The sequence below is a fragment of the Mauremys reevesii genome, linkage group 16, assembly GCF_016161935.1.
Source record: "Mauremys reevesii isolate NIE-2019 linkage group 16, ASM1616193v1, whole genome shotgun sequence".
Classification (NCBI taxonomy): Eukaryota; Metazoa; Chordata; order Testudines; family Geoemydidae; genus Mauremys; species Mauremys reevesii.
In genome coordinates this window covers 3,571,835-3,598,378 of record NC_052638.1, presented here as the reverse complement: position 1 = coordinate 3,598,378, position 26,544 = coordinate 3,571,835, and the positions used below count along the sequence as shown (strand labels likewise).

Below are 26,544 nucleotides of genomic sequence, written 5' to 3'. Positions count from 1 at the left end.
TGCAGCTGCTCCATGAATGCCAATAACAAATGTGAATTGTTTTTTCTATGTCCCACAGCAAGGCAGCCTCCAAGGAATTGTCTTGTTCTGCCCGACTCTGGCGGAGTGCTCACAACGCTCATCATAATAGTACAGAGCTGTGCAGGATCCATGCTTCTCGCAGAGATGGCAGACACACAACTTTTCTGGGCTTTTGCAAAGAAGCTCAAAACATTCTGAGATGTTGAAACCTTGTTTCCAGTAACCCCTGCATGATTTGTTTGCCCCCATGAGGTATTGACACACTTCCCAAAACACTCTGCGCTAGATGGTGGCAAGTTGAGTGGCATAGCTACCCACAGTGCATTGCTCTCTGTGTCAGTGAAAGCGCTGCTAGCGAGGATGTGCACCATGGACACGAGGAGTGTAGTGTGGACATGCAAAAGCAATTTAATTACTGCAGCAGCTGTACATTGATGTAACTTAAGTTGACTTAATTTTGTAGTGTATGCTTTCCCTTAGTGAGTTTCTCAGCCTTTGCTTTCCTGGAAAGGGTTGGTGGATAATAATGTCTACCTGTGATATTTGTAGTAAAGAAAGAGGAGTTGAAGAAATACATGCATCTTGGTTTCCTTCTTGGATAGTAAATACAAATGGAACAGAGACTTTTGTTGATGCAATGTTACACTACTCAGAAGGCAATGAGGGCACCGTAGTAACTTACCATGAACTGGTGGACTGTTCCTTATTTACACATAGATTTACAGGACTTTTGTGCAAACTTGTATTCTACCCTAATGCATTAGAATAAATTCAACTTGTGAATACATACAGTTTAACTAACCCTAAGGCACTTACTCTCTTCCTTCTTTTTTCCTATTGCTCTGTCTTCCTATCATGCTTTTCTGCCCTGCTCTGCTTACCCAGCTCCATTATCTCTTCTCACTTAAAAAGTGATGCCTCCTTTTATCTCTTAACCTTCCGTGTCCCTACCCAAATACCTGGGATAATTGTGATTAGAACAGCAGTTCTTAACCAGGGGTCTGGGGCCTCCTCGGGGGTCACAAGCAGGTTTAAGCGGGTCTACCAAAATAAACCAGAGATCAAGGTTGGCGTTAGACTTGCTGGAGCCCAGGATAGAAAGCCGAAGCCCGAGCCCTACTACCTGGGGTGGAAGCCCAAACTCAAGCCCCGCCAACCAGGGCTAAGCCAAAGCCCAAGTAGCTTAGCTTTATGGGGCCCCAGGCAGTTGCATTGCTTTCTACCTTCTAACACCGGCCCTGGCTTTTAATCTACTGGATATGCAGAAAACCAGTTGTGCCACATGTGGGCTGTGGAATTTTTATAGCATGTTGAGGGGGTCTCAGAAAGAAAAAGGTTGAGAACCCCTGGATTAGAAGACAGAGTTTGCCCAGGCTCTCTCACCTCTACTGTGGGATAAAGACACAGCTCTGTTCTGATCCCCTGCAGACTGCCAGTCAGTATCAGGTACTCAAGTCTTTCTCAGATGTTTGTCCATGTGGCTTACTGTACATTGAACAGCTGATTGGTGTTAGGAAAGAGGGAGGTGGAAGTGTATATGAAGCAAAATATCAGTACTTCTGGTATTTAGTGCCCCCTGGAAACTGCAACTTCTGATTGCAAGAAACATCCTGAAAGTCATAGGTTGCACACCAGCAGGTGAACCATAGTTTGAGCAGACCATTATGTTGATACATTGTCAAAGCAACACAGTCAAAGAGAGAATAATCAATAGACCCAAGAAAGGAGGAACATCAGAAGAAGATGCAATAAAATAGATGTGAATAGAGGCAGATAGCAGTGTGTGTGTGCGCGTAATATGCATGTATACACTGATATTTTTTCAAAATGGATATAGAAAGTTAATCTAAATCATACCTAGGCAACTTTAAGTCAGGCCTGCACAACGTGCATCCCGGGGGCCGCATGTGGCCCGTGTGGGCTCACTGTGCGGCTCACGGGAGGTGAGTAGATGGGCTCATTGTGCGGTCTGCGGGGGGTGAGTAGGCAAGCGGCGGGCAGGCAGTGGCGGGGGGGTGAGGAGGCGAGCCAGGGGTGTGGGGCTGAGGAGGTGAGCGAGGAGTCAGTGGGGGCAGGTGAGGTGGGGCTGAGGAGATGAGCAGTGGGGTGAGTAGGCGAGTCGTGGGTGGGGGCTGAGGAGGCGAGCAAGTGGCTGACCTGTTCTACTGATCTGGTCTGGCTCCCATCCCTTCTCCAAGAGTTGCAGCTGTCTGGAGGTGCTGCCTTCCACGCCTTCTTCAGTCCCACCTCATTCATGCAACAGGGCAGTCAATTACAACGTTGGGGGAAGAGCTTATTCTACTTCTAGCAAAAAGACATTTTTATTTTACCTTAATTATACTACCTTAAGGGCCCGCTATAGCATATTACCAAGGTTCAATACCACTGTTTCGGTGGGGCAGTGCTGGGGAAGGAGGGTTTGTTTCTGTGCGGCGGGCAGTGCTGGGGGGTGGGGGGAGTATTTCTGGGGGCTGGGCAGCACTAGCGGGGGTCGGCAGGGCCGGGGGGAGTTTCGGTCCTCAGCTGTTTTCTTTGGAGTAATATGGCCCACGCCGCTTTACGAGTTGTGCAGGCCTGGTTTAAGTGGCTTGATATTCAGAGGTGCTGAACAATTCCCTTTGAAATCAAAAAGGATGTGCTCAGCACCACTGGAAAGCAGGCCACAAATATTTGTGCCTTATTTACCCAATATAAAATGTGTCTAATAATATGCTTTGCATTTACTTTACAGCCTTTCATCTTTAGTGTCCCAAAGCTCTTAACAATTCTTGTCACCTTTGTAAGCCCCAGATTAGCTGGCTTCACTAAGTGTAGAGTTTTGAAATACTCTGAGAGATGCTTTGGTCTAGTGTTGGGGTCTCATCTCAGAGATCAGAATTCCAATCCTGATTTTATTTGTAGCTTCATATGGAAACTAAATTTAAACTTTTACCCTATGTTATCTCACCTGTAAAATGGACCTGTGCATGTTATCTCAAGACTGAGGGGTCATTTTGGTGAGGAATACATGAGTTGTCATTTTACCTGATTCTGGAATTTACTTTCTCTTTTCTAAAGGACAGTCCCAGCTGGTTCATTGTAGATGATGAAAATAATCAGTCACCATGATTTTTCTCCATTGGCTTTGACAGAGATTTGTCTAGTTTCCAAATAATGGCAATTTCTTAAAAAACCTTACTTTTTCTACTCTTGAAAACTATCTTGTGTACAAGTCATTGTCAAAATTTACCAATGCCTGAAATTTTGTGTTCTAGTGAGTTTTTTAACAGGATCACAAGCAATATTGGACAGAAATTTCAGAAAGGAGCTACGTTTACATATTGACATTTTTATTTTTAAAAATTCTGAAATGTTCTCATTGCCAGCAAGATCTAGCTATAAACATTTTGAAATTATCTGTTTAGTTGCAAGGTGAAATCAGCCTTCTACTATGACTGCTGGCAACCTTAAGCATAGAAAAGCGAGCGCCTCTCCATTATAAACCACTAGAACTCCAGTTTTGCAACTCCAAAAATGCAGGCCACTTGAGCCAAAGAAAGATGTTAGCTGTAGAACAGGGGCGGGCAAACTTTTTGGCCCAAGGGCCACATTAGGGTTGCAAAACTGTATAGAGGGCAGGGTAGGGAAGGCTGTGCCTCCCCAAGCCCCCACCCCCTATCTGACCCCTCCCACTTCCCACCCCCTGACTGCCCCCCTCAGAACCCCTGACCCATCCAACCCTCGCCCTGCTCCTTGTCCCCTAACCACCCTCTCCTGGGACCCCCCGCCCCTAACTGCCCCCAGGAACCCACCCCCTATCCAGCTCCCACTGTCCCCTGACTGCGCCGACCCCTATCCATGCCTCCACTTTCTGACAGGCCCCCGGGACTCCCACACTTATCCAACCCCCGCCCCCCGTCCCTTGACCGCCCTCCAGAACCTCCACCCCATCCAACCACTCCCTGTCCCCTCACTGCCCCCCAGGACCCCTGCCCCTTATCCAACCCCCCAGCCCTCTTACCATGCCGCTCAGAGAAGCATTTCTGGCAGCCGCACCGCCCGGCTGGAGCCAGACGCTCTGCTCGGCAGGAGCATGCAACCCCTCTGCCCAGAGCGCTGCGTGCGCAGCGGCATCACTGCAGGGGAAGGGGGACAGCGGGAGTGGGGCCGGGGACTAGCCTCCCTGGCCGGGAGCTCAAGGGCCAGGCAGGATGGTCCCGTGGGCCATAGTTTGCCCACCTCTGCTGTAGAAGGATCCTCATGTTCTTGCTATGCTGCAGCTGGCCAGTAGAGGGCAACATGCACCAATACATGTAATGTCTGATCCTGTTTCCACTGAAGTCAGTGTCCAAAACATCCCTTTATATTAACAGGAGCAGGATTTGGGCCCCAAACTATCCACAGCAAATGTTACTAAATCACCTGTTTTCTTTAAATATGACTGCATATAAATTGTTATGGAGATTGAACAGTGTGGAAAGTAGTAATTTTTGTGAGCTAGAGGGAGACAAAGAAATGTGAATTCATCAGAATTTCATTTGGGGTATTTTTCTAATGACTGGTAATTCTCAGACAGGTTGCACGTTCTTCAGATTTTGCAGAAATATCTTCCTTCTGTTTTAAGAATAAATCTTGCAGTTTTAGGACAAAATGAAATTTCCAAGTTCATGTATACTGGTGCTTCATAACAAAAGCTGGCTGCAACCATATTGTTATGACTTTATTTTCATGCTATTTAAAAGTAAATAGTTCAAGATTGCCTTTGATACTGCTGGCAACTGTGTAAAGTGAGACTATAAGATGCATAAGCAATAATTTATAAGCAATGAATAATACCAGTGTACATCCTGCCTTAGGGATTTACAGATTTTTTTAAGTATGAAGTAGGAAACATGCATATCACTTAATCTCTCCTCCCCCTATCTCTTCCTTCCCTGAAACTGGCACAGTAGTTGTTTCACTTCAGATTGTGTTCTACTACTACTTTGGTCTTAAAGCTATGTTACCAACAGTAGGTCAATAGAATGTGAATCCAAAGTTCTGCTTGTTTCCATGTTAGAATATCAGTGAATGTAACAAGTCCCTATTGTCTGACCATTTGTCTTCAGTCTGAACTTCTGTCCCATCAATTTGTAGTGCTTGTTGTCAAAACAGACATCGAAGTGACCTCGTAAAATACCTTTCTTGTTTCTACAGCAGGAAGGCAAAATGGAAAGCGAGACAATCGAAGCTATTGGGGAGGAGTCGGAAACTTTCATTAAGGGGAAAGAAAGAAAGACCTATCAAAGACGCCGTGAAGGTGGGCAGGAGGAGGATGCTTGCCATATTCCACCGAACCAAGCAGATGGGGGTGAAGTAGTGCAGGATGTCAACAGTGGCGTGCAAATGGTAATGATGGAACAGCTGGATCCAACGCTTCTTCAGATGAAGACTGAAGTAATGGAAGGCGCAGTGGCTCAGGAAGCAGAGGCTACAGTAGATGACACACAGATAATAACACTTCAGGTTGTTAATATGGAAGAACAGCCTATAAACCTTGGTGAGCTTCAGCTTGTCCAAGTACCCGTTCCAGTGACTGTACCTGTTGCCACTACGTCTGTGGAAGAGCTTCAGGGAGCCTATGAAAATGAGGTTTCCAAAGGAGGCCTGCAGGAGGGAGAGCCTATGATCTGTCACACGCTCCCTTTGCCAGAAGGGTTCCAGGTAGTGAAAGTAGGTGCAAATGGTGAGGTGGAGACACTGGAACAAGGTGAACTTCAGCCACAGGAAGATCCCAATTGGCAGAAAGATCCAGACTATCAGCCACCAGCCAAAAAAACAAAGAAAACCAAAAAGAGCAAGCTCCGGTACACTGAGGAAGGCAAAGATGTGGATGTGTCTGTGTATGACTTCGAAGAGGAGCAACAGGAGGGTTTGCTCTCTGAGGTTAATGCAGAAAAGGTGGTGGGCAACATGAAGCCCCCTAAACCAACAAAAATAAAAAAGAAAGGTAAATTAACTATTCTTAAGTAGCTCTGTTTAAAATTTATTTGTCACAATGGGAACTTATGAAAGGGCTGAAAAAGAAATGACAGTAAACTCAGCTAGACTGTATTGGGAGTAAAGCCCTTGTGTTAGTAAAAAAATTCCTCTGTTATTAATTAAAGCCATAAGTAAAAGTCCTCTGTTCTTCCATTTTCAGAGGAAGCTTCCATCTTCTCTTCCTGTGCTACGTAGCTGTTTACTTTGCTTTGAATATGATGCTTTGACCTTGTTGCTACTGTACAGCTAGACTTGAAAGGGTTCTATTTTACTACATTTCACTGAATAATGTAGATATTTGTTTCCGAGATTTTAGTATTTTTATCAACAGTTTTACACCAAATGATAAAAACCCAGATACTGGTTTTTTTAACCAATTACCAGATAGAATTGACAGCAAAAGAATGCAGTGTTTGTGTTTGATTTTCTCTTTTGTCCTGTGAGGACAGTGCAGGAAAAAAATGATTACTGACATGTTAATTAAAATCCTAAAACAATAGCTTATCGCTGCCTTCTGTTTCTAATAGAAAGTACAGCTCAATTTAGTTGCACAAGATTACTTTCCATGTAATAATTTCATGGAACAAGGAAAGACTATTGAAATCTTGAACCTAACGTAGAGTGGAGTACGTGGCTGATTAGAGTAAAGCTGGTTTACTTTGTGGCCAGGTGTAAAGAAGACATTCCAGTGCGAGCTGTGCAGTTATACTTGTCCACGTCGTTCTAACTTGGACCGCCACATGAAAAGCCACACTGATGAAAGACCACACAAGTGCCATCTCTGTGGTAGAGCTTTCCGGACAGTCACGCTGCTGAGGAACCACCTCAATACTCACACAGGTATTGTATGCAGAGCTAATGCTGTACAGTCAGTAAAGAGAATGTTATCGTTACACTTCTTGTACAGTAGGAATCTTATAGGATTCACTCTTTAGTATTAGTCCTTCCCTCCCTTGTATCTTCAAAATTTCTCCTATAGGATATTCCTGTAGGAAAAGGATTTCACAGTGCTGTTACCTCAGTGTTTCTGATATGAACCCAGTTAGCTTTGCTTTTTGTCTGGCTGGGCCAGTGGAGAAGCTCAGTGTGCACCTGGATATAACTTGACAAATGGCCTGATCCAGCTCCCTTTGAAACTATTGGAAAAATCCCTTTGACTTCAGTGGAAGTTGATTCAGGCCCTAAGCTTACATCAGTTCCATGCCCATGCTCCTTCTTGTGTGGAAGCAGGACAAGGACGGGTTCAAAGATGAACAAAAGGACAGGGACCCCCAAGAGAATAGTGTGAGGGGGACCGATACAAAATTATTTAAGTTTATATGGGAGAGGGAAAAATAGAAATGAATTACTTAGTTTTATTATAGAGGCTTCTTAAAGTACCTGTCTAATGGCGAATGGGAATGAGAACCAAAATACAGCCACCACTTGCAACAAAGTGAGCGGGGGGATGTTTCCATATTCCCAATTTATTCTACACACAGAACACCTAGCTAAATGATTGGATTCTAGGAATAACCATGGGATCAGAAGACAATACAGTGTTTTGTTTATCTATATATACGGTGTTTCATTTAGCTAAATACATCCTTTTGATCATCCTCAAAAATTGTAAATCTCTTTAGTAATATGATGGCTATTATACACAAAAGTGGCAACTTTCCAGTTCAGGTGCACAATATCTGTGCTACAGTGTCAGGTTTTTCAGATTATGAATCCAAAGTTTCTAATTTATAAAAGCGAAACTAGCATGTGTTGTTTTCATTGGCTCATCACTCAACTTTAATATTTCCCCCCTCCTTCTTGGCTATACACATATAGGTACTCGCCCTCACAAGTGCCCAGACTGCGACATGGCCTTTGTGACCAGTGGAGAGTTGGTTCGGCATCGCCGTTACAAACATACTCATGAGAAACCATTCAAATGTTCGATGTGCGACTATGCTAGTGTAGAGGTATGTTTGGGTTAATCATTACCACAGAACCAACCATTCATGCCATACATGGCAAGGGTCTGTGTCAACAATTTCCATTAAAACATTTTATTTAGAGGAGTTTACGCTTTGGCCATAAAAAGTGGTCTTTGAGCAGAAATTTTGTAAATAAGGCTTGTCTTTGAAAGCAAATGGTGAGATTTAAAAAAAAAATTAAAATTAAGAGAAATTGGTTTGTGGGTGGTATGCGCACAAAAAGCCTAGAGATTTTTCCCTACCCTTTGGGGACCCAATAGCAGAGTTTTAATAATAATAATAAAATTCAACATTCAGGTTTAATTAGCTTAACCGCTGGATGTAGGAGGTAACAGTATCTTGAGATAAATGTACTTTAAGGTTGGCAACACCCTCAGATTAAGAAATGTGCTCTCAGTCTTGTACCGTGCACTTGCTTGTTAAGAAGAATGAGCATCTGCTGTCAAAATGAGTCATGTGGTGATTTGTTTTGGTTTTTTTTCTTGCGTCTCTCTTCTCCAAAAGTGTCTCTTCTCATTCAAAAGTATTGAAAAGCTGACTGGGAGGCAGCTTGCTGCAATGTTCTTCTCCTTTTCCCTAATCAGCACTGAAGCTGAAGGAGAGTTTTTAAAATAAATGCAACTTTAAAAAGAAATTACTCATGCTGGGTAGTAGGGAGAAGAGGCTTAGGCAAGCTAAGGATCAGCATGATTGACAGGAGTGGGACATGCAGTAATAAGTTGAGATGGTACAGGAAGAAGTTGAAGTGGGCATTTCAGTCTCATTGTAGTTGCCCCTTTTTGATCTGAGTGGTTAGCCAAGTTCAGGGTGTTGTGGATGCTCCGGTTAAGAGGGGAAAATTATATAAACACGTATTTTCGTGTTTATTGACAAGGAGTGAACAAAGTTCTGTTTCCTTGAACATAGGAAGAACCAAACAAAAGAGATTCTTTTCTTACAGCCCCAAGCCTCTTTAGCCAGCACCACGTGCCCCTTCTTTAGGCTTCTGTCAGGATCACAGATTCTCCAGGCTGTGCCTGTTTTGTTCTGTGCTGCCTCTGAGTCTTCCGTCTCTTACTCTCACACACATTTCTGGGCAGCCTTGCATTTGTCTTTGGTTTGGGTTTGGAGACTGCTATTATTTCAGTCACTTCTTTACATTCATCCTGAATGAAAGACGGCGGTTATGCCTGATTCGTAACAGCAAGATTTAACCCAACCAACAGTGCCATCTAGGTTCTTTTGCTGTGCAGTTACTGTGGACTTTTTAATCTGAGCACTTTATGGATATGAAGTTCTGAGGGCAGCATGAATGAAGTACAGTGAATTACAAAGTATAGTTGAAAAATAACCAGAAAATCACTATGCACATCATTCCCCTGAGCTAGCTTGAACTGGGATTTGTTGTTATGGATCAGTAACCATGCAGCACCCTCATACACTCTAGCTGAGTCTATTCCATTTCACATCTATACTGATTCGTAACATGGGCTGAACCTTTTGGGTAATACAAGAAGTCAAAAACCCAGCAGAGTACTTCAGTTTAAAAAACCCGAAACGTATCACTGAATTTCTTGGCGTGGATTCTGAAAGGCTGGCTTATTCATCTGTGCTAACACCAATCACATTCTTGGATTTCAGGTCAGCAAGTTGAAACGCCACATTCGCTCTCACACTGGAGAGCGCCCATTCCAGTGCAGCTTGTGCAGTTACGCCAGCAGGGATACATACAAACTGAAGAGGCACATGAGAACCCACTCTGGTATTGATTCCATGCTTGGTTAATGTGCTGTTGGTGCTTCAGCATTGGGCATAGAGGCTCAGGAATGCTAACGTATGCTAGAGCTCTCAACACACCTGTCACCATGAATCTGGCAAAATGAAAGATTGTTTCATGTTTATGTAGAAAAGGTATAAAGCCCGCAAGTGAAGAGCATGCACCCAGGTTTAGCATCTAAATCCGTACATTGAACGTTTTTGTTACTGAATTGAGAAATGGGAGTTTGCTTGAGACAGCCTGTCTCCAATTTTGTCACAGAAAATTAAAAATCTGTTTAGCAGAATGAGAGCTCTAGAATACAGGCATACCATAAAATAGAAGGGTAATATAAATCAGTATAAATCTCTGAACATCAGAGTTTACCCCACTTTCAGTCTTCTCGCAGACATTCAGGGTCACGCTTGTTCAATGTTTGGTACAGGAGCATTTCACTGAACTAGTTTGTGAAAATCCCATGGATAATTGACACCAAACACTAGTGCAATACTAATATTGCTGCTAAAGTGTGAAGGAAAAAATGTCTTATAACTGGGGGAGGAAAGGATATTGGCACTTGTGAAAGCAATAATCTGAGAGTGTGTGCTAGATCCTTACATGAGCCCCTCACAAAACTCTTACTGTACCGAAATCTTCAGTGAGGCAGGTCTGTTTTGGAACTAAGGTGATGAGATGCACAGTGGCTTCGTGATGTGGGCAGATGTGTAGTAGGGGACTGGGGCTTCCCTGAACTCCTCTAGCCTGTGAAAGGGATAGATCACCAGAGCACTAAAATATTGTGCCACCAAATCCACATTTTGACAGTTCTTTCCAATTCAGGTATATTTTTAATTAGACAAGACTGGTTAATAAAACTAACTTCATGCACTAAATACTCTTTCCTTCCCCTGCTAAAGGAGAGAAGCCTTATGAATGTTACATCTGTCATGCTCGCTTTACCCAGAGTGGCACCATGAAAATGCACATTTTACAGAAGCACACAGAGAATGTGGCCAAATTTCACTGCCCCCACTGCGACACCGTCATAGCAAGAAAGAGTGATTTAGGTAAGTACCGCTTAACTTGGTGGTGAAAAATGTCTTTGAACAGACCAAAGTTGAAAGGAGTTTTCACAAGGCACAGGGATTAATATAGACTAAATTGCATAGGCGGTAGATTCTTCTGAGTGGTGCAAAATATGACACTTACTGACCTGAGTGGTGTTGGACGGTAATTTGTTGATTTATAATAACCACCCCTTACTGTGAAAACTATTGGTTGCTTCTTATACTGTTCCAGTGTGGCAGCATGCTTACCAAGAATACAAAGCAGGCCGCTAGTATGGTGCCCATAGACATGCACTTACTGAGCCAAAATAAAAATGTTGCTTGCTGGCTCTACAGAATTTGCTGTCCCTGCCCATCTAAGGGTATTAGAGTGGCTCAGTGAGTTTAAAGGCAAAAATATGCTATCCTAAACTAAACTTGGAGCAATGAAATGACTGTCTTCTGGGCAGCAGCCCCTCTGCTGTTTTTCATAGAAAAGAAATGCGGCACATTAAATCACTTGAGATAGTCATTGTACACTGTGTGGAGTTCTGACAGGGATAATAAAGTCTTGCTGGATTGTAGCAGTGCAGTTCTCTTTGCTTGGTTAAGTCTTTCAAGATTTGTTTTATAAACTGCTATTGTCACAAGGTAGTGAGTTGACAGTAGTTCTCTGGTGAAGTGTGGCACAACATGGCTGGGTTCCTGGCACTCCCACTTTGACTTGAATGATCTGTTCTTCTCACTTTCACAATTGTTTGGGGGGTTTTAACCCCTCCCTCTCTCTCTCTCTTCTCCCCCCCCCCACCCCAAAGTAAAAGGAAGGGTCCAATTGAAACCCACAAAGCAAAGAAACCACTAATGCTAAACTCTGGCCTGATACTCTCACTGGTTTATCTTGCTCATTTTGCCACATACAAAAGTATCTGCCTGCTTTGCATTTTAACTCCTACTCTTCATAGGACATAGTTTTATGGTTTAATAAATCAGATATTTTAATGAGCTGTTAGTTCTTAGGGGCTTTCCCAGCAAATTAGTATATGTACATTTAGTTTGGCAATGGAAACAAACCTTTTTGGTGAACAGTAAAACAGACATTTTGAGGAAGAAATTGCTAATCATATGTGGTGCTGTTAATATAATTTCAAAGTATTAATAGGGCTCAGGCTTTTAGCTTCCAACCAGATTTATGTAATGAAAGCACCCAAGAGGATAGGTATTAAGAGAATATCTTTACCAGCTGTAATACAAGGAGAACAAAGGGTTAAATACTTTTTCTTGTGCTATTAGGTGTTCATTTGCGAAAGCAGCATTCCTACATTGAGCAGGGCAAGAAGTGCCGTTACTGTGATGCTGTGTTCCATGAGCGATACGCTCTCATCCAGCACCAGAAATCTCACAAGAATGAGAAGCGCTTCAAGTGTGACCAGTGTGATTATGCATGCAGACAGGTAAGCCTACTGGTGATTCCAGAAAGGCTGGCTGTTCATGCAGCCTGTGTGAACATCCAGAGCTGCATTCTTGTCCAGGCACAGCAAATGTGGGCTAGAAATCAAACATTAAAGAAGAAACTACTAATCTTGGTAGCTGATCAAATGTGATGCCTTCTCTTTTAGTCTGTTAAGGACTGATATAGGAAAGTGTAGTGCCCTTTTCACTGGCCTTAGCCTTCCAGCTAAGGGTCTCTTTACAGAAATTATCTTCTAAAGAAGACAAAGAATGGAATATGTTTGTCACAGAGCTGGAGTATTGGCTGGCACAGGGGAAAGAAACTGCAGCTAGGATCCTGGCAGCTGAATGTAGCATGGATGGAGATGTCCCAGCTCACATAAAGGAGCATCTTCCTCCCCTCCCCTTCCCTTCCCTCCCAGGTGCTGCTCTGAGTGAAATATTAGAGCTCTTCCCCCTGCTAATGACAACTGCTAACCTTTTCATTCATGTGTCTGAGTTCATGTTCATTGCTGCTCTGTGTTTTGCTTATTCTTCTGAATGAGTTTTTCTCAATGACAGGAGCGGCACATGATCATGCACAAACGTACCCATACTGGAGAAAAGCCTTATGCCTGTAGCCATTGTGATAAAACCTTCCGTCAGAAACAGCTCCTCGATATGCACTTCAAACGTTACCACGATCCCAACTTTGTCCCTGCTGCCTTTGTCTGTTCAAAGTGTGGGAAAACATTCACTCGCAGGGTAAGTGAGCAGATCACGATTTGAATTGATCTCTGTAAGGGGAGGGAGGCTGTTCCATCAAACAATAAGCTGTAAGCGTGTGTTTGAGAAGGGGAGCTGGACGCAGCTCACACTTGGATTTAGTGTATTCTTTGCAGCAGTAACCACCTAAGGAAACTAAAAAGACAGTTGATGGCAAAAGTCAAACATACATTAACACAATCGCTGGTTTCTCTGGATTCTACATAAGTGGGAATTTTTTATTATTTTTTGTAAGGAATAAGCTATCAAAAGTACAACTTGGCTTGTAAATACAGGCCTGCTACCTGGTTTTGATTTCAGTGTTTGTTTTCCTTTCCCTGATTAGAACACCATGGCTAGACATGCAGATAATTGTTCTGGTCCAGATGGTGTAGAAGGAGAGAATGGAGGGGAGCCTAAGAAGGGAAAACGTGGAAGAAAGAGAAAGATGCGTTCTAAAAAAGAAGATTCCTCTGATAGTGGTAAGAGCACTGCGTAATGAACTGGTTAAATGCACCTAGCCTTTTGTATGAGCTTGTAGTAAACCATCTCTTTTCTATTGGTACCTTACTAGTCAAGACTGTCTTCACTGGAAGTCTACAACATAGTTATTGTACGTGCATTTCATTCCCCCTGGAATCCTATATTGTGTGAGTGTACACACATAAGTATAACAACGTGAACTTTTACTATCACTGACTACAACTGTAAATGGCCTATGTTCTACATGTGTCTCAGTATATTCCAGCTGTTGAGACTGGCTTCTGGGGCCAATTTGTGCAGTGGATAGGGCAAAGATGCAGCTCACGCTTGCTTTTGAAGGATAGAGTTTTATTGCTGGATGGGGATGAATGAGGTAGATAAGGAGGCTTCTAGCTACGTATGTAGTAAGTGGGTTTCTCTGGCTTCTGGCGGAATTGTAGATGGGGTGGATGTTCTGTATTGTATAAGGGTAAGAAGTGGTGTTGCTATGTGCCATGTGAATGAGTAGCTGATCTGGAGGAGAGTCTGTGCTAGTAGACGGTGGCTCTTAATTTCTCTTTACAGTAGATGAGGTGAGGACTTGTAGCTATTGGAGAGGACATACAGTGACTGGAAGGAAGGTGGTTTCCTGTGGACAGAGGATGGGATTTGATAGAGTTGAGGTTTCATAGAACGCGAGTTCAGAATTCTCTGACTTTCTAAGTGTAGTTGTTTTAAAATAAGTAGCACCTTCCAATGTTCTGAATCAATTGAAATATCTTAACTTTATTTAGTTTTATTGTATTTGTATTGCTGTAGCATCTGGAGGCATTAGGGCCTCATTATGCTAGGCACAGTACAGATGAGGAAAAACAGCCCCAGAGAAGGGAAATAACTTGTCCAAGGTCACGTCGAAAATTGGTGGCTGAACCAGAAATAGAATGCAGGTCTTCTGAATACCAGACCAATGCCCCCATCCACTCACTTCTTGCTTGGGAATTAATTTACTTTGTTTCTTTTAGAACGTGGCCAAATCTTTTTACCAGGAGAGCACTTTTTGCATTTATAAATTCCTTGATTCTGACCAATTGAGAGCTTACAAACTCTGTAAGCTGGTTCTGGCACCTGGAAAGTTGGGAGCTAGCTGGCAAGCGAACAGATTAGTCTGGGGTGGCATGCACACTAGCGCAGAGAGGGTTGCACCTGCTGGGGAAGTAGGGCATGAGCTGTCATCCCTGTCTTCTTCCAGGACATGACTAATTGAAAAGAGGCTCATCTCTTTCACTCCTACTCTCAAGGTGTTCAGTTGTCTTGCCTGCCTACTTTCTGCTTCCTAAGCTACCCAGGGCCTGTAGCTTCCATCTATCAAATAAATTGGCACCTTTGTGTTTGTGCTGGGTTCCAGGGTTGGACTGTATACAATAATATATACACGCATACGCTCCATTCAAAGTTCCAGATGACCCTGGTTTTGCGCAACCGATTGACAAATTTGCCATTGAGTCATTGAACTCCTGTGGGGGGAGGTGAAAATTTTCTGAAGCAGAAGCCCAGCTGCAAGTCAGGGAGAGGTGAGGGAACCACTTACAGCTCTCGACTGTTTTTCCTAATTGTTCGAATTGTTTGATGGTAGAGTCCACTGTCACCAGACTCTCTCTCTCCCCTAGTGGGAAGCATTCATGTGTGTTCACATGCACACTGACAACCAGGAGCAGGACTTGATAGGACCGCTGGCAGCCAGCACATACTGTCTGAGAATGGAAATTAGCACTGATGTCTAAAGGGTTAACAGTCAGTTTATATACACTTCCAGGACCCAATGGAATGTTTTATAGTAGATAACTCAAAAACTGTTTGCCTGCACTCTGAATTTTTCCACTTTGAATGGAAAAGTATTGAGGTCCTGGTCCTCAACTGAAGAAAACACACTTGGTGTTTGTAGACCAAGCATTTGAAAGATGATTTTCCAAAGGAAAGACTCTCCTTGTCAAACCCTCAAGATGGCTTATGTAGTTAATGTCCAAGGGAAAAAGTCATTTTCCTGACAAGAGAACATGCATGAGAAATGTCTGGTGGAAAAAGCTTTTTCGGGAAGTTAGAAAAGTGGGGTCAAAATAGTGCTTACTGTGCAAACCTCAATTGCAAAGTCTCATAGTAACACAAGTCCTTAAAAGATAAGCTATGTCTTAAAGGCAAAGAGAAGAGACTACAGCAAGAGAAGTCTTGTGATAGAAACTATCAGCTGTATAAAGAAGTTTATTTTGTCGAGTAGTGCACATTCTGCAGGTTTGGAAGGAGCTGTGTGGGGTAGGCTGGCCAAAAATCTCTGCTAGAAGTGTGGTGGCTGAACCAAGACTTATTATGTACTGAATACCTTTTAGCGGTTTCACAAGGGGCTGAAAATACTTCCTGACAAATGGAATGCAAAGTCCGCCTGGACTTTCCAAGGAGTCAGAATGCACAGAGGTAATACGCTAATGTGAAATGTACAGCACGTGGGCAGGAGTTCCTAGCCCAGTCTGCACAGAAAAATTACGTCACCCAGAATGAAATTCATGCTGCATGAAGACTGTTTCTTAAACCTGAAGCTGAAAAAATGATCTTAAGTGCTACACATGTTTGTGCCACTGGTAATGCATAATTACCATGAGGAAAGCTGTGATGAAATTAGGCGGATAAATGGAGAAAATATCAAACATGTTTAATTGTTCTAGTGTGTCTCTTTCCCTCCCCGATTACAGATGGTATTAGTCTGGGATCTAATAACCCTGGGGTAAAATACCACAGTATGCACATACTCAGTGGGAATGTGGTGAGAACGAACAGCCCAGCAAAACATGAGTTTGCAATGTGATATGGTGGCAATAAAGCCAGTGCACCTGGGGCTGCGGAGGTCCATAGCATAAACAGCTAATGATAGCTCCTCTCATTACAGTGCTGATAGGATTGTATTTAGAATATTTGTGTGCTCTGTGGTGTTACGTGGCACTGGGTGCCTTGAGCACTAGCAGCACACCAACACAGAGGAAGTACAGCCAAAGCCAGGTACAATGGATTGAGGTTTATATTTTCCCTTCCCATTCAAAACGTCACAGAAGAGAGCAAAATCATCATGGTATCTGTGCAGTGGCCCCACCACCCCCTCTCTGTGGAACCGGTGGCAGTGTGGAGCCCAGAAGACTTCTGGGCAGCCTTGTGGAGGAATTCTTCACCCAACAGTAGCCATCGTAGCACAGCCAGGCTAGTATTTGTACTGGTTCGGGGCTGTTCTGTGGACTCTTCTGATTGGGGGAGGGGTGCTTCTACAGACATTAACTTGCTCCAGCTCTTATTGCATTTTCCCCACAGTTGGTTTAATGGAAGCTTGCTGCTTAGTGTGGCTTCTCCACTGGCCATATCCCCTTTTCCACACATGCAATGGGCTGTGTATATTCTTCTGTAGAGGGGAGGCACTTACATAGAGGTTGGTCGCAGCCATTTTGCCCTCCACACAACCTCACTCTCACCACATCTTTTCCTGAAGATTGTTTCCTTCAACTCTGCACAGCAGGATGGGCTGAGCATAGGAGTTTCAGGGGTTAAAAGGGTGTTGACCATATTATCTAATGCAAGCATCTGAAGGGAGGAACTTTAGGAGGAGATAGAGTTGCTTAGGATGCTCCAATGGGATAGAAATCAAAGCCATTAGATTAATTATTCCAAGAAAAGTGTGGAAAATCATTTCCTAGTAGTGAGTTTTGTCAGGCTGGAGTAGTCTCCTAAGAGAAGAGGTGGAGGCTCCATCATGAGTCACTTAAAACCAGACAAAACCCCATAGAATATACTGGTTTCAGAGTAGCAGCCGTGTTAGTCTGTATCCGCAAAAAGAACAGGAGCACTTGTGGCACCTTAGAGACTAACACATTTATTTCAGCATAAGCTTTCGTGGGCTACAGCCCACTTCTTCGGATGCATAGAATGGAACATATATTGAGGAGATGTGTATATATATATATATATATATACACACACATACAGAGAGCATGAAAAGGTGGGAGTTGTCTTACCAACTCTGAGAGGCCAGTTAAGTAAGAAAAAAACTTTTTTGAAGTGATAATCAAGATAGCCCAGTACAGACAGTTTGATAAGTGTGAGAATACTTACAAGGGGAGATAGATTCAATGTTTGTAATGGCTCAGCCATTCCCAGTCCCTATTCAAACCTAAGTTGATTGTATCTAGTTTGCATATCAATTACAGCTCAGCAGTTTCTCGTTGGAGTCTGTTTGTTTTTGAAGCTTTTCTGTTGCAAAATTGCCACCCGCAGGTCTGTCATTGAATGACCAGACAGGTTAAAGTGTTCTCCTACTGGTTTTTGAGTGTTATGATTCCTGATGTCAGAGAATATACTGTGTTGGATAATCCTTCCTCAGCCAGAGATGGCGAGGGAGACTTCCTGTCTCTCTCAGCCCCCTCTGTCCTAATGAAGCAGGGTAACAATAGTGGGGATTCTGGAGCCATCTCTTCCCAGATGTCCTGCTCCTTTCTTCCCCTTGAGTTCTAAAATGTTTCACAGTGATACCAGTAATCACTGGTACTGGATATGGGGCCATGTTTTCTTTTTCCTCTTCTGGAAGATTCAGTTTCCAGCCTTCTAAGATGAATAACCCAGTATTGAAAATCCCTCTAATGAATTCCTTGTCGCTAGCAGGTTCGCTTGCCTTTGCTGCCTTCATTTGAGTAGAGGTGGGGAGCTGATTCCAGCTCAGAATGAGGAAGGGTTGGTTCTTACTCCTTGTAGAAAGCCAGGGTTAAATGTTTTGTCCCGGCATAAACCAAAGATTTATCCTGTTTTCTCTCTGTTTTTTAAAGAGGAAAATGCTGAACCAGATCTGGATGACAATGAAGATGAGGAGGAGACAGCAGTAGAAATTGAGGCTGAACCGGAAGTGGAGCCAGTGGCTCCCGCACCACCTCCTGCTAAGAAACGAAGAGGAAGGCCGCCAGGCAAAGCCAACCAACCAAAACAACCCCAGCGTAAGTTACTGCCTGACCTTCAGAGTAGCATCCAGTGTGATCAGCTCCTCATGTGGGTCTCTGTGCACCTACCTCAGGCTTTTCAATCCACTCAAATGGGGTGTTAGAAGTGATCGTGAAGATAATGTAATATTCAGGCCTATATATTTGGCTGAGATAGAATTTGGGGTCTTTGCCAATTTGACTTTTGGTATTTTTATATTCTCACTAACACAGTAAATCCTCACTTAACATTGTAGTTATGTTCCTGAAAAATGCAACTTTAAGCAAAACTATGCTAAGTGAATCCAATTTCCCCATAAAAATTAATGTAAATGAGGGGGTTAAGTTCCAGGGAAAAAATTTTCACCAGACAAAAGACTATATAATATATACATGTATATACACACACAGTATAAGTTTTAAACAAACAATTTAATACTGGTACACAGTGATGACTATTGTGACACTTGGTTGAGTTGGAGGAGTCAGAGGGTGGGATATTTCCCAGGGAATGCCTTACTGCTAAATGATGAACTAGCAATTGGCTGAGCCCTCAAGGGCTAACTCGCACTCTACAAGGCAGCACGAACAGGGGGGAGGGGAGACAGCATCGCAGACAGAGACATACCGTGTGTGAGAGAGAGAGAGATGCGCATTTCCCCTTTGAGTAAGCTGACCCTACTCTTAAGTACACTGCCTTGTTAATTACCGTATTTTTCCGTGTATAAGACTATACTTTTTCCTAAAATAGTTAGACTAAAAATTGAGGGTCGTCTTATACATGGAAGTAAGCCGAGGAGACCCGCGGGGATGCGAAACTGCCCATACCCAGTGATGAGCTGCCAAAATCCCAACCCCTATCCACCCACCCCCAAACTCCCCTGCCCTCTCTCCAACACCCCCTCCCTGCCCCCTTACCGCGCTGCCTGGACGTGGCTGGCGGCGCGACAGTCAGGCCGCGGCTGGAGCTGGGAGCCCGGGACGCGGGTCTGCGGCAGGAGCTGGAGGATGTGGCGGGAGCCGGCGGCTGGAGCCGGGGAGGGCCGCGGCCAGAGCCACGCAGCCGGAGCTGGGCCGGGCAGCCGGGGCTGCCGCGCCTGGACCGCGCTGCGGAGCCCGGCCGCGTGGCAAAAGAGCAGGAGCCGGGCGGCTGGAGCCACGGGGCCAGGCAGTGTCCGGAGCCGGGCATCTGGGTAGGTGGGGTCGCGGCCGCCGCAGTGCCCGGACCCGCACTACCAGAGCCGGGGCAGTGGGGCCGGGGACCTGGAGCCGGGCGGCCGGGGACACGGGGCCGGAGCTGAGCAGCCGGGACGCGGGGCAGGAGTCGCGGGGCGGGCGGCATCCGGGGAAGGAATCGGGCGTCCGGGGCCGGGGGGCCGGACCTGGGCGGCCAGGGAGGGACGCGGCAGGAGCAGGCCCGGGGCCGGAGACCAGCCCGGGCGCCCGGCCCTCCTCGTTCCCTCTACCCCTACCTCGGCGTCCTCTTCCTGGGCCTGAGCGGCAAAGTCGGGGGGGGACACTGCAGCACGGCCCGAGCGGCAAACCAAAAACAAAAAAATGGCCGTGCTGCTCTAGGATTGGGTGGAATGCCACCCCATAGAATATGCCGCCCCAAGCACCAGCTTGCTCAGCTGGTGCCTGGAGCTGGCCCTGCCAATCACTAACCTCCAATCAGGAGGGAAACTGGTCTCTGCAAACAAGCTTCCTCCAATCAGGAGCCTTATGTAACTGAGGTCAGCTGATGCTGAACAAACCAATTGGAACACATCCCATTGGAGGTGGAGCGCGCGTAGGCAGTGCGCAGATGCGACAGGGAGCGGTAATGTCGGAGCGTTCTGAGCCCATAAAGATGTCGGAAAATAAAAAAATAAATAAGCGAATGTCTTACTCTACAAAATTCAAACTGAATGTAATCAGTTATGCAAAAGAGCATGGAAATAGAGCTGCAGAGAGACAGTTTGGACCTCCTCCCACTGAGTGTATGATCAGACAGTGGAGAAAACAGGAAGAACAACCGCTTAAGATGCCAAAAAAGAAGAAGGCCTTAAGAGGAAAACCAGCAAAATGGCCAAACTTGGAGCAGAGGCTTAAGACTTGGATTATGGAGCAGCGCCAGAGTGGCTTATGTGTGTCAACCAAGCTTATTCAATATTAGGCAAGAATGTTTGCAAGCGAAATGAAGATTGTTGATTTTACAGGAAAGGCAAAATGGTGCTTCAGTTTCATGAGGAGAGAAGGGTTGGCCATGAGAGCACGAACAAAGTTAGCACAGAAAATGCCACCAGTTTATGAGGATAAAATCCAACAGTTTCACTCCTATGTCATACAACTTCGGAAAAAATATGATTTTGAACCAAGTCAGATTGCAAACATGGATGAGGTGCCTCTCAATTTTGATGTGCCTTCCAACAGAACTGTTGATGTGAAAGGAATCAAAACAGTGGCAATCAAAACAAGTGGCCATGAAAAGGCATACTATACTGCTTTGCTTTCATGCTGTGCAGATGGTACTAAACTGCCTCCTATGCTTATTTTTAAGAGGAAAACATATCCTAAAGAGACCATACCACCTGGCATTATTGTGCAAGTTCAGGAGAAGGGATGGATGAATGAAGACACTATGGCCATTTGGTTTGCAAAGGTTTGGTCCAGAAGACCTGGAGGGCTCTTAAAGAAGCCAGCTCTACTTGTCTTTGATCAGTTCCGAGCACATTTAACAGAAAAGACAAAAAGGGTTGCATCGGATTTGCGAACACAGCTAGCAGTTATTCCTGGTGGATTTACAGGTCAGCTACAGCCACTAGATGTTTCAATCAACAAGCCATTTAAAGCCCTGATGAGAGAAGAATGGAGTAGATGGATTCAAAAAGCAGGTGGTAACTTGACACCGACAGGAAGAGTGAAAAAACCAACCATTACTGAGGTTAGCAATTGGGTTCTAAACTCATGGTGTGGCGTCAAACAAAAGGTGATTGTGAAGTCCTTCAAGAAATGTGGAATCAGCAATGCCATGGACGGAACTGAGGATGATCTCGTCTATATATATATATATATATATATAATATATATATGACAGTGACTCAGTAGACATCAGTGATGCAATAGAAGTTGAAGAAACTGATATGTTCGAAACTAATAGTGATGAAGAAGAAGCAGTGATGCAATAGAGGCTGAATAAAGTGATTTGCTCAAAGCTAAGTGTGATGCATAATATCATAGTACTGGTATGTAAATGTTGCCTAATTACTAAATAAAAATGTGTTCTATGTTTAAAATATTGATTTCTGAATTTTGGGTTAGAAAAGTGGGGGGCGTCTTATACATGGGGGTGTCTTATACACAGAAAAATATGGTAGATCAGCTTGCTGAGACCGCAGCTGCTGCCAGCAAGCTCCCTCCATCCTGAGCCCTGTCGTGTGTCCCCTCTGCTCTATGGAAGATGGGGTAAGCGGGGTGCAGGAGCAGGGGGAGAGGGACACCCTGACATTAGCCCCCCTTTCCTCCCCCCCTTGCACAGCAAGTAGGAGTCTCGGGGAGCAGCTAGAGGGCAGGAGAAGCACATGGCAGTGGGGGTAGGGACAGCAGAATTGCCAGCAAATGATAGCCTGCAATTGCTAGCCTGCTGGGCGGCTGCAGCACAGGGAACTTAGGGGAGTGGGGAGATGATAGGGGGCTGCCGGTCCACCCTGGTTCCAAGCCCCCACAGACTAGCTGCAACGGGCTGCTCTTCCTGCAAGCAGTGGACAAAGCAGGCCGACATTAGAAGGGAGCATTGCACAACTTTAAACGAGCATGTTCCCTAATTGATCAGCAACGTAATAACGTTAACCGAGACGACTTTAAGTGAGGAGTTACTGTATTTAAATCTGAAATTTCCTGGTGGTGTAATTGTAGGGGTCCTGGCCCAAAAAGGAGTTGTGGGAGTAACAATGTTTTTGTAGGGGTGGTTGTAGTACTTCTACCTTTGCTTCTGTGTTGCTGTTGGTGACAGTGCTGCCTTCAGAGCTGGGCAGCTGGAGGGCAGTGGCTGCTGGCCGGGAGCCCAGCTCCAAAGGCAGCCGCTGCCAGCAGCAGTGCAGAAGTAAGGAGGATGGCATGATATGATAGTGCCACTCTTACTTCTGCACTGCTGCCTGAAGAGCTGGGCCCTCAGTCAGCAGCTGCCACTCTCTGGCCGCCCAGCTCTGAAGGCAGCAGCGCAGAAGTAAGGGTTTTACTGGTACGGTACTGCCACCCTCACCTCTGCGCTGCTGCTGACAGGGCACTCCCTGCAGAGCTGGGTGCCCAGCCAACAACTGCCGTTCTCCAGCTGCCAAGTTCTGAAGACAGTGCAGAAGTAAGGGTGGCAATACCGTAACCCCCCTAAAATAACCTAGTGACCCCACTGCAACTGCCTTTTGGGATCACGGCCCATGATTTGAGAAATCTGTATCGTATAGGGTAAAAGCTCACAAAAGTCCAGATTTCACAGTCCATGACACTTTTTGTTGGCCATGAATTTGGTAGGGCCCTAGCCATGGGATACAAAAGAGGTGGTACTGCAGCCCCCTGGCCCAAGACCCTCCAAAATGGAACATGACCATAAATTGGTAAGGGGTAGGACCAAGGGTATATGCTACAGGTATAATTATGCCTGCTAAGGAAGAGGAGGGGGAACAGGGACACTGGGAAGGTTCTGTGGCATGCAAAGCTGGGGATATGCTTACTTGATTAACCCCAATAAACATTGCATTGCCTGCACTTCGGACTTCTGGTCTTCCGCTTTTTGTCTGTGTGACAAGAACCAGGGGAGGGTGAAGGAAAAGCCCTTACCATGGAGCTGAGTACTTTTTAAAATATGCTCACTCACTCTCATCATTTTACTGAGGAACCTTAGTGTGGTTGAGATCCTGGCTGCAGGACTCAATGCAAGACTCCTGGTGTAGGCATTTCGTGACAGAGTTATGGAGCTAATCCATCGGAGGCAGTTCTGGAGGAGATTTATCTTTTCTTCGCGGGTTAACAACATGCTTCCTAGCTGTGCAAATTACTTCCAGGTGCTCTGGCAAATTAAACACTAAAAATTTGTAACAATAATAATCAGGTTTATGAAGCAGCTCAGATCATACCGTAAAAGCTAGTGTTTACTTTCAGTACATTGTTCATTGTGGTAGTACAATGAGCCTCTCTCAGTGCTAGGTGCTAGATGAACCTAGGTAGACATGGTCCTTGCCCAAAGGGTGACATTGTAAGACTAAAGCCCAGTAGAAGGTTGTACAGAATCCAAGAAAAATATTCATATAAATCACACTTGAAGGGCGAGTCTGTTCACCTCTTCAAGGAATGGCTGCCACCTACTGTCCTCCTGTGTACTCAAGGCCCCAAGTGCTGTGCTACAAGGCACTGAATCCTGTCTAAACATTTACACTGCACTCTGGTCTTGAATTCAACTGCGGCATCACACCAGTTAGCAAATGGAAATGTTTAGTCAGCGAGCATCCATATAGTCAATAGGGTATTGTTAGTTACTCTGCTATGAAACAATGTATTTTATGTTGCCTCATAATTGTCAGGGTACAGCAGATACTTGTGTTGGCAACACAACTGCATGCAGAGGCTGCTGCAGGGAAGCTGTGTAGCGAACTTGTGATACTTGAGGATGAGTGGGAGATAGGTCTCATATTTTTGGCGCCGCCATTCTGAGGAGAATGTGCTTCTTGAGGTCAGGCAGGGAGAGGCTGGGCTCCTGTGTTCCTGGAAAATTGCCTTAAATTCTCATTTATGGGGTATGGATCACTGAACTTGTGCTGAATGCCCCTTCTCATGCAGGGCATTGAGCCTCTTACCACTGCTGTAAACAGTTACAGTTCACCCCAGCAGTAAACCTCCAGCCCAGTGAGCACTGCTGAACCCAGGGCTGACCTTGACTCTACTCAAAGATTGGGGTATTAATTCAGATGATATTGCAACAATGAGAAGTGCTTAGCAGTGGATTCTGGCAGCACATAAATGCTGCTGAAATGCTGGGGCCCTGGTTATCATTGGTAAACTAGGATTGAATTTGTGAAAAGATGGTTAATATTCTATGTTCAGTTTCAGTAATAAACTGTCTGGCATGGAAAGAAACTATATAAAACACTTTTGAAGAGTATCTATTTTAACATACCCCCGGCCTGTGAAATCTGTGTTCTGATATCTCCCTTTTTTCCTTGCTAGCTGCCGCAATCATTCAGGTTGAAGACCAGAACACTGGTGCAATTGAAAACATTATAGTTGAAGTAAAGAAAGAACCCGATGCAGAAACAGTAGGGGAAGAAGAGGAGGCTCAGCCTGCTGTAGTGGAAGCTCCCAATGGAGATCTCACTCCTGAGATGATTCTGAGCATGATGGACCGGTGATGGAGGAAAAGGCCAAGCTTGCTGACTGAACTGGCCTGGGCTGTGTTTAAACGGCTCAAATCTATTTTTCCTTTTACCTTTTTTTCTTGGCTTTGGGAAATGCATCATTTTAGACCATTTTACCAAACATACTGGGAAATAAAACTTCAAAATGATGTTAGAATGTGATTTAACTAGAACTTGCTGTTTTATGTTAGCGTTACAGGATCATGGAGCATTAGAATATATGTTGGAGTCCTTGAGGGTTTCCCGTGAGATGCTCGATTCATTTTGCTCTGAACTGCATTGTAATGATGGTCCAAGGACAGTGTTTACATGTAACAAGTTTTAATACACAAAAGTGGAAAAATGGAAGCCCTGACTAGAGTATGTGGTACACCACTCTGGACTTGCCCTTCGAGTTCCCAAAGTCCTCCAGCCTTCTTCTCCCAGTAGTGTTTTTAACTGTAAATGCAGACTGGGGAGCGTTCTAAACTTTTAAAATGCTTTTGGTTTTGCTTTGCCCCACTGACTAGCTCCGGTTCTCCGAGTCGGCCGCACACGGTAGTTTTGGCATGCTCCAATTGGTTTCTGTCCTCATTCTGCTTTGCTCTGGGCAAAGCGTTTCTGCAATGGTCAAGCTTGTAAATAACTTTTTTTTTTTTTACATTTTAATCTTTTTCCATTAATTAAGAGGTATGAAAAAATGCAGATTAAGAAAACCCCAGTGTTTTAATGACTTGCAAATTAAGTAACAAGAGAATTGGTAGAGTTGTAAATGTTGGAAAAGCTGTTGATAACCAATCACGTAGAAGAGAGAGGTACCCAGACTATTGTCACAAAACAACGGAAGCCCAACCATGAAATTTGGTTTCAAAGCACATGGAACTGGCATTTAAAACCTGTATAATTAACCTTTTCAGTTATAACTTCACAACTACATTTTCTTTGCTCTACTTTGTAGTTGTGTTTTGTGTTTATGAATCCTGTGTTAAGACAGAAGTGGTGATTTGCAAGTGGATCACTGCAGCCCTGGAAACCTGGGCCAGGAAATTTTACTAGGTCAGTAATTATAAAATTTTGGATCTCTAATAAAAAGACAGCAAAGGAATAATGTGAAATACAAATGATGCCTGTATATGAACTGTCACATGTTAAAATATGTAAGCTTTTTATAGAGCCTCAGTCTTGCTGATTTCAAACAAATTTTTCTTCTATGTATCGCTTTTAAGAGAGCTATCAGTTTAGCTATCAGATTCTAGGTTGATGCATTTTTGTACTTAGCTGTACTGTGTGATATTTTTCATTATTTTAGAAAGCCAACATGAAAAAAAAAACTGTTATAAAATATGTAATGGGGTTTGAAAGCTGGGAAGAAGAATATACTGCTGTACAGCTAATAAATAATAATGGATTAACATGCGTGCTCACTGGCTGTTTCCTTTGTACTGTTTAACCTGGAGACAAGTATCTGAGCTGTCCTGTGACTACCTATGGAGAAATTTCTCCTCCCTCTGGAAGGACACTGAGCAGCCTGAAGTTCTGTGTGTGGAATAGCTCTGGGGTGGAATAGCAGGAGGTGCAGGTCAGGGTGGGAGTGCACTAGTCTGCGTGGGGAGCTGTGGGGTGGAATAGCAGGGGGTGCAGGTCAGGATGGGGGTGCACTGGTCTCTGTATGCAGAAGAAAGAAGACCTTTCTAATCATATGAAATGTGTCTGAGTGGATGTTCAACGCGACCCCAGTGCTAGAAAGCACTGCTGTTTGGA

General features: G+C 44.4%; 1 protein-coding gene across 1 annotated transcript in view; it reads left to right on the top strand.

Moving 5' to 3' along the window:
* CTCF (CCCTC-binding factor) overlaps nt 1–26,197 on the top strand; it is a 55,927-nt gene extending 29,730 nt beyond the window's left edge. The window contains exons 2-11 of the mRNA XM_039503262.1: nt 5,197–5,989; nt 6,691–6,861; nt 7,840–7,973; nt 9,609–9,729; nt 10,641–10,790; nt 12,060–12,220; nt 12,780–12,962; nt 13,309–13,444; nt 18,275–18,439; nt 24,617–26,197. Coding sequence (XP_039359196.1) covers nt 5,209–5,989; nt 6,691–6,861; nt 7,840–7,973; nt 9,609–9,729; nt 10,641–10,790; nt 12,060–12,220; nt 12,780–12,962; nt 13,309–13,444; nt 18,275–18,439; nt 24,617–24,798 — 2,184 coding nt within the window. The 5' untranslated portion in view covers nt 5,197–5,208 and the 3' untranslated portion in view covers nt 24,799–26,197. The remainder of the gene's footprint in view (nt 1–5,196; nt 5,990–6,690; nt 6,862–7,839; nt 7,974–9,608; nt 9,730–10,640; nt 10,791–12,059; nt 12,221–12,779; nt 12,963–13,308; nt 13,445–18,274; nt 18,440–24,616) is intronic.
* Nucleotides 26,198–26,544: the final 347 nt, after the last annotated feature.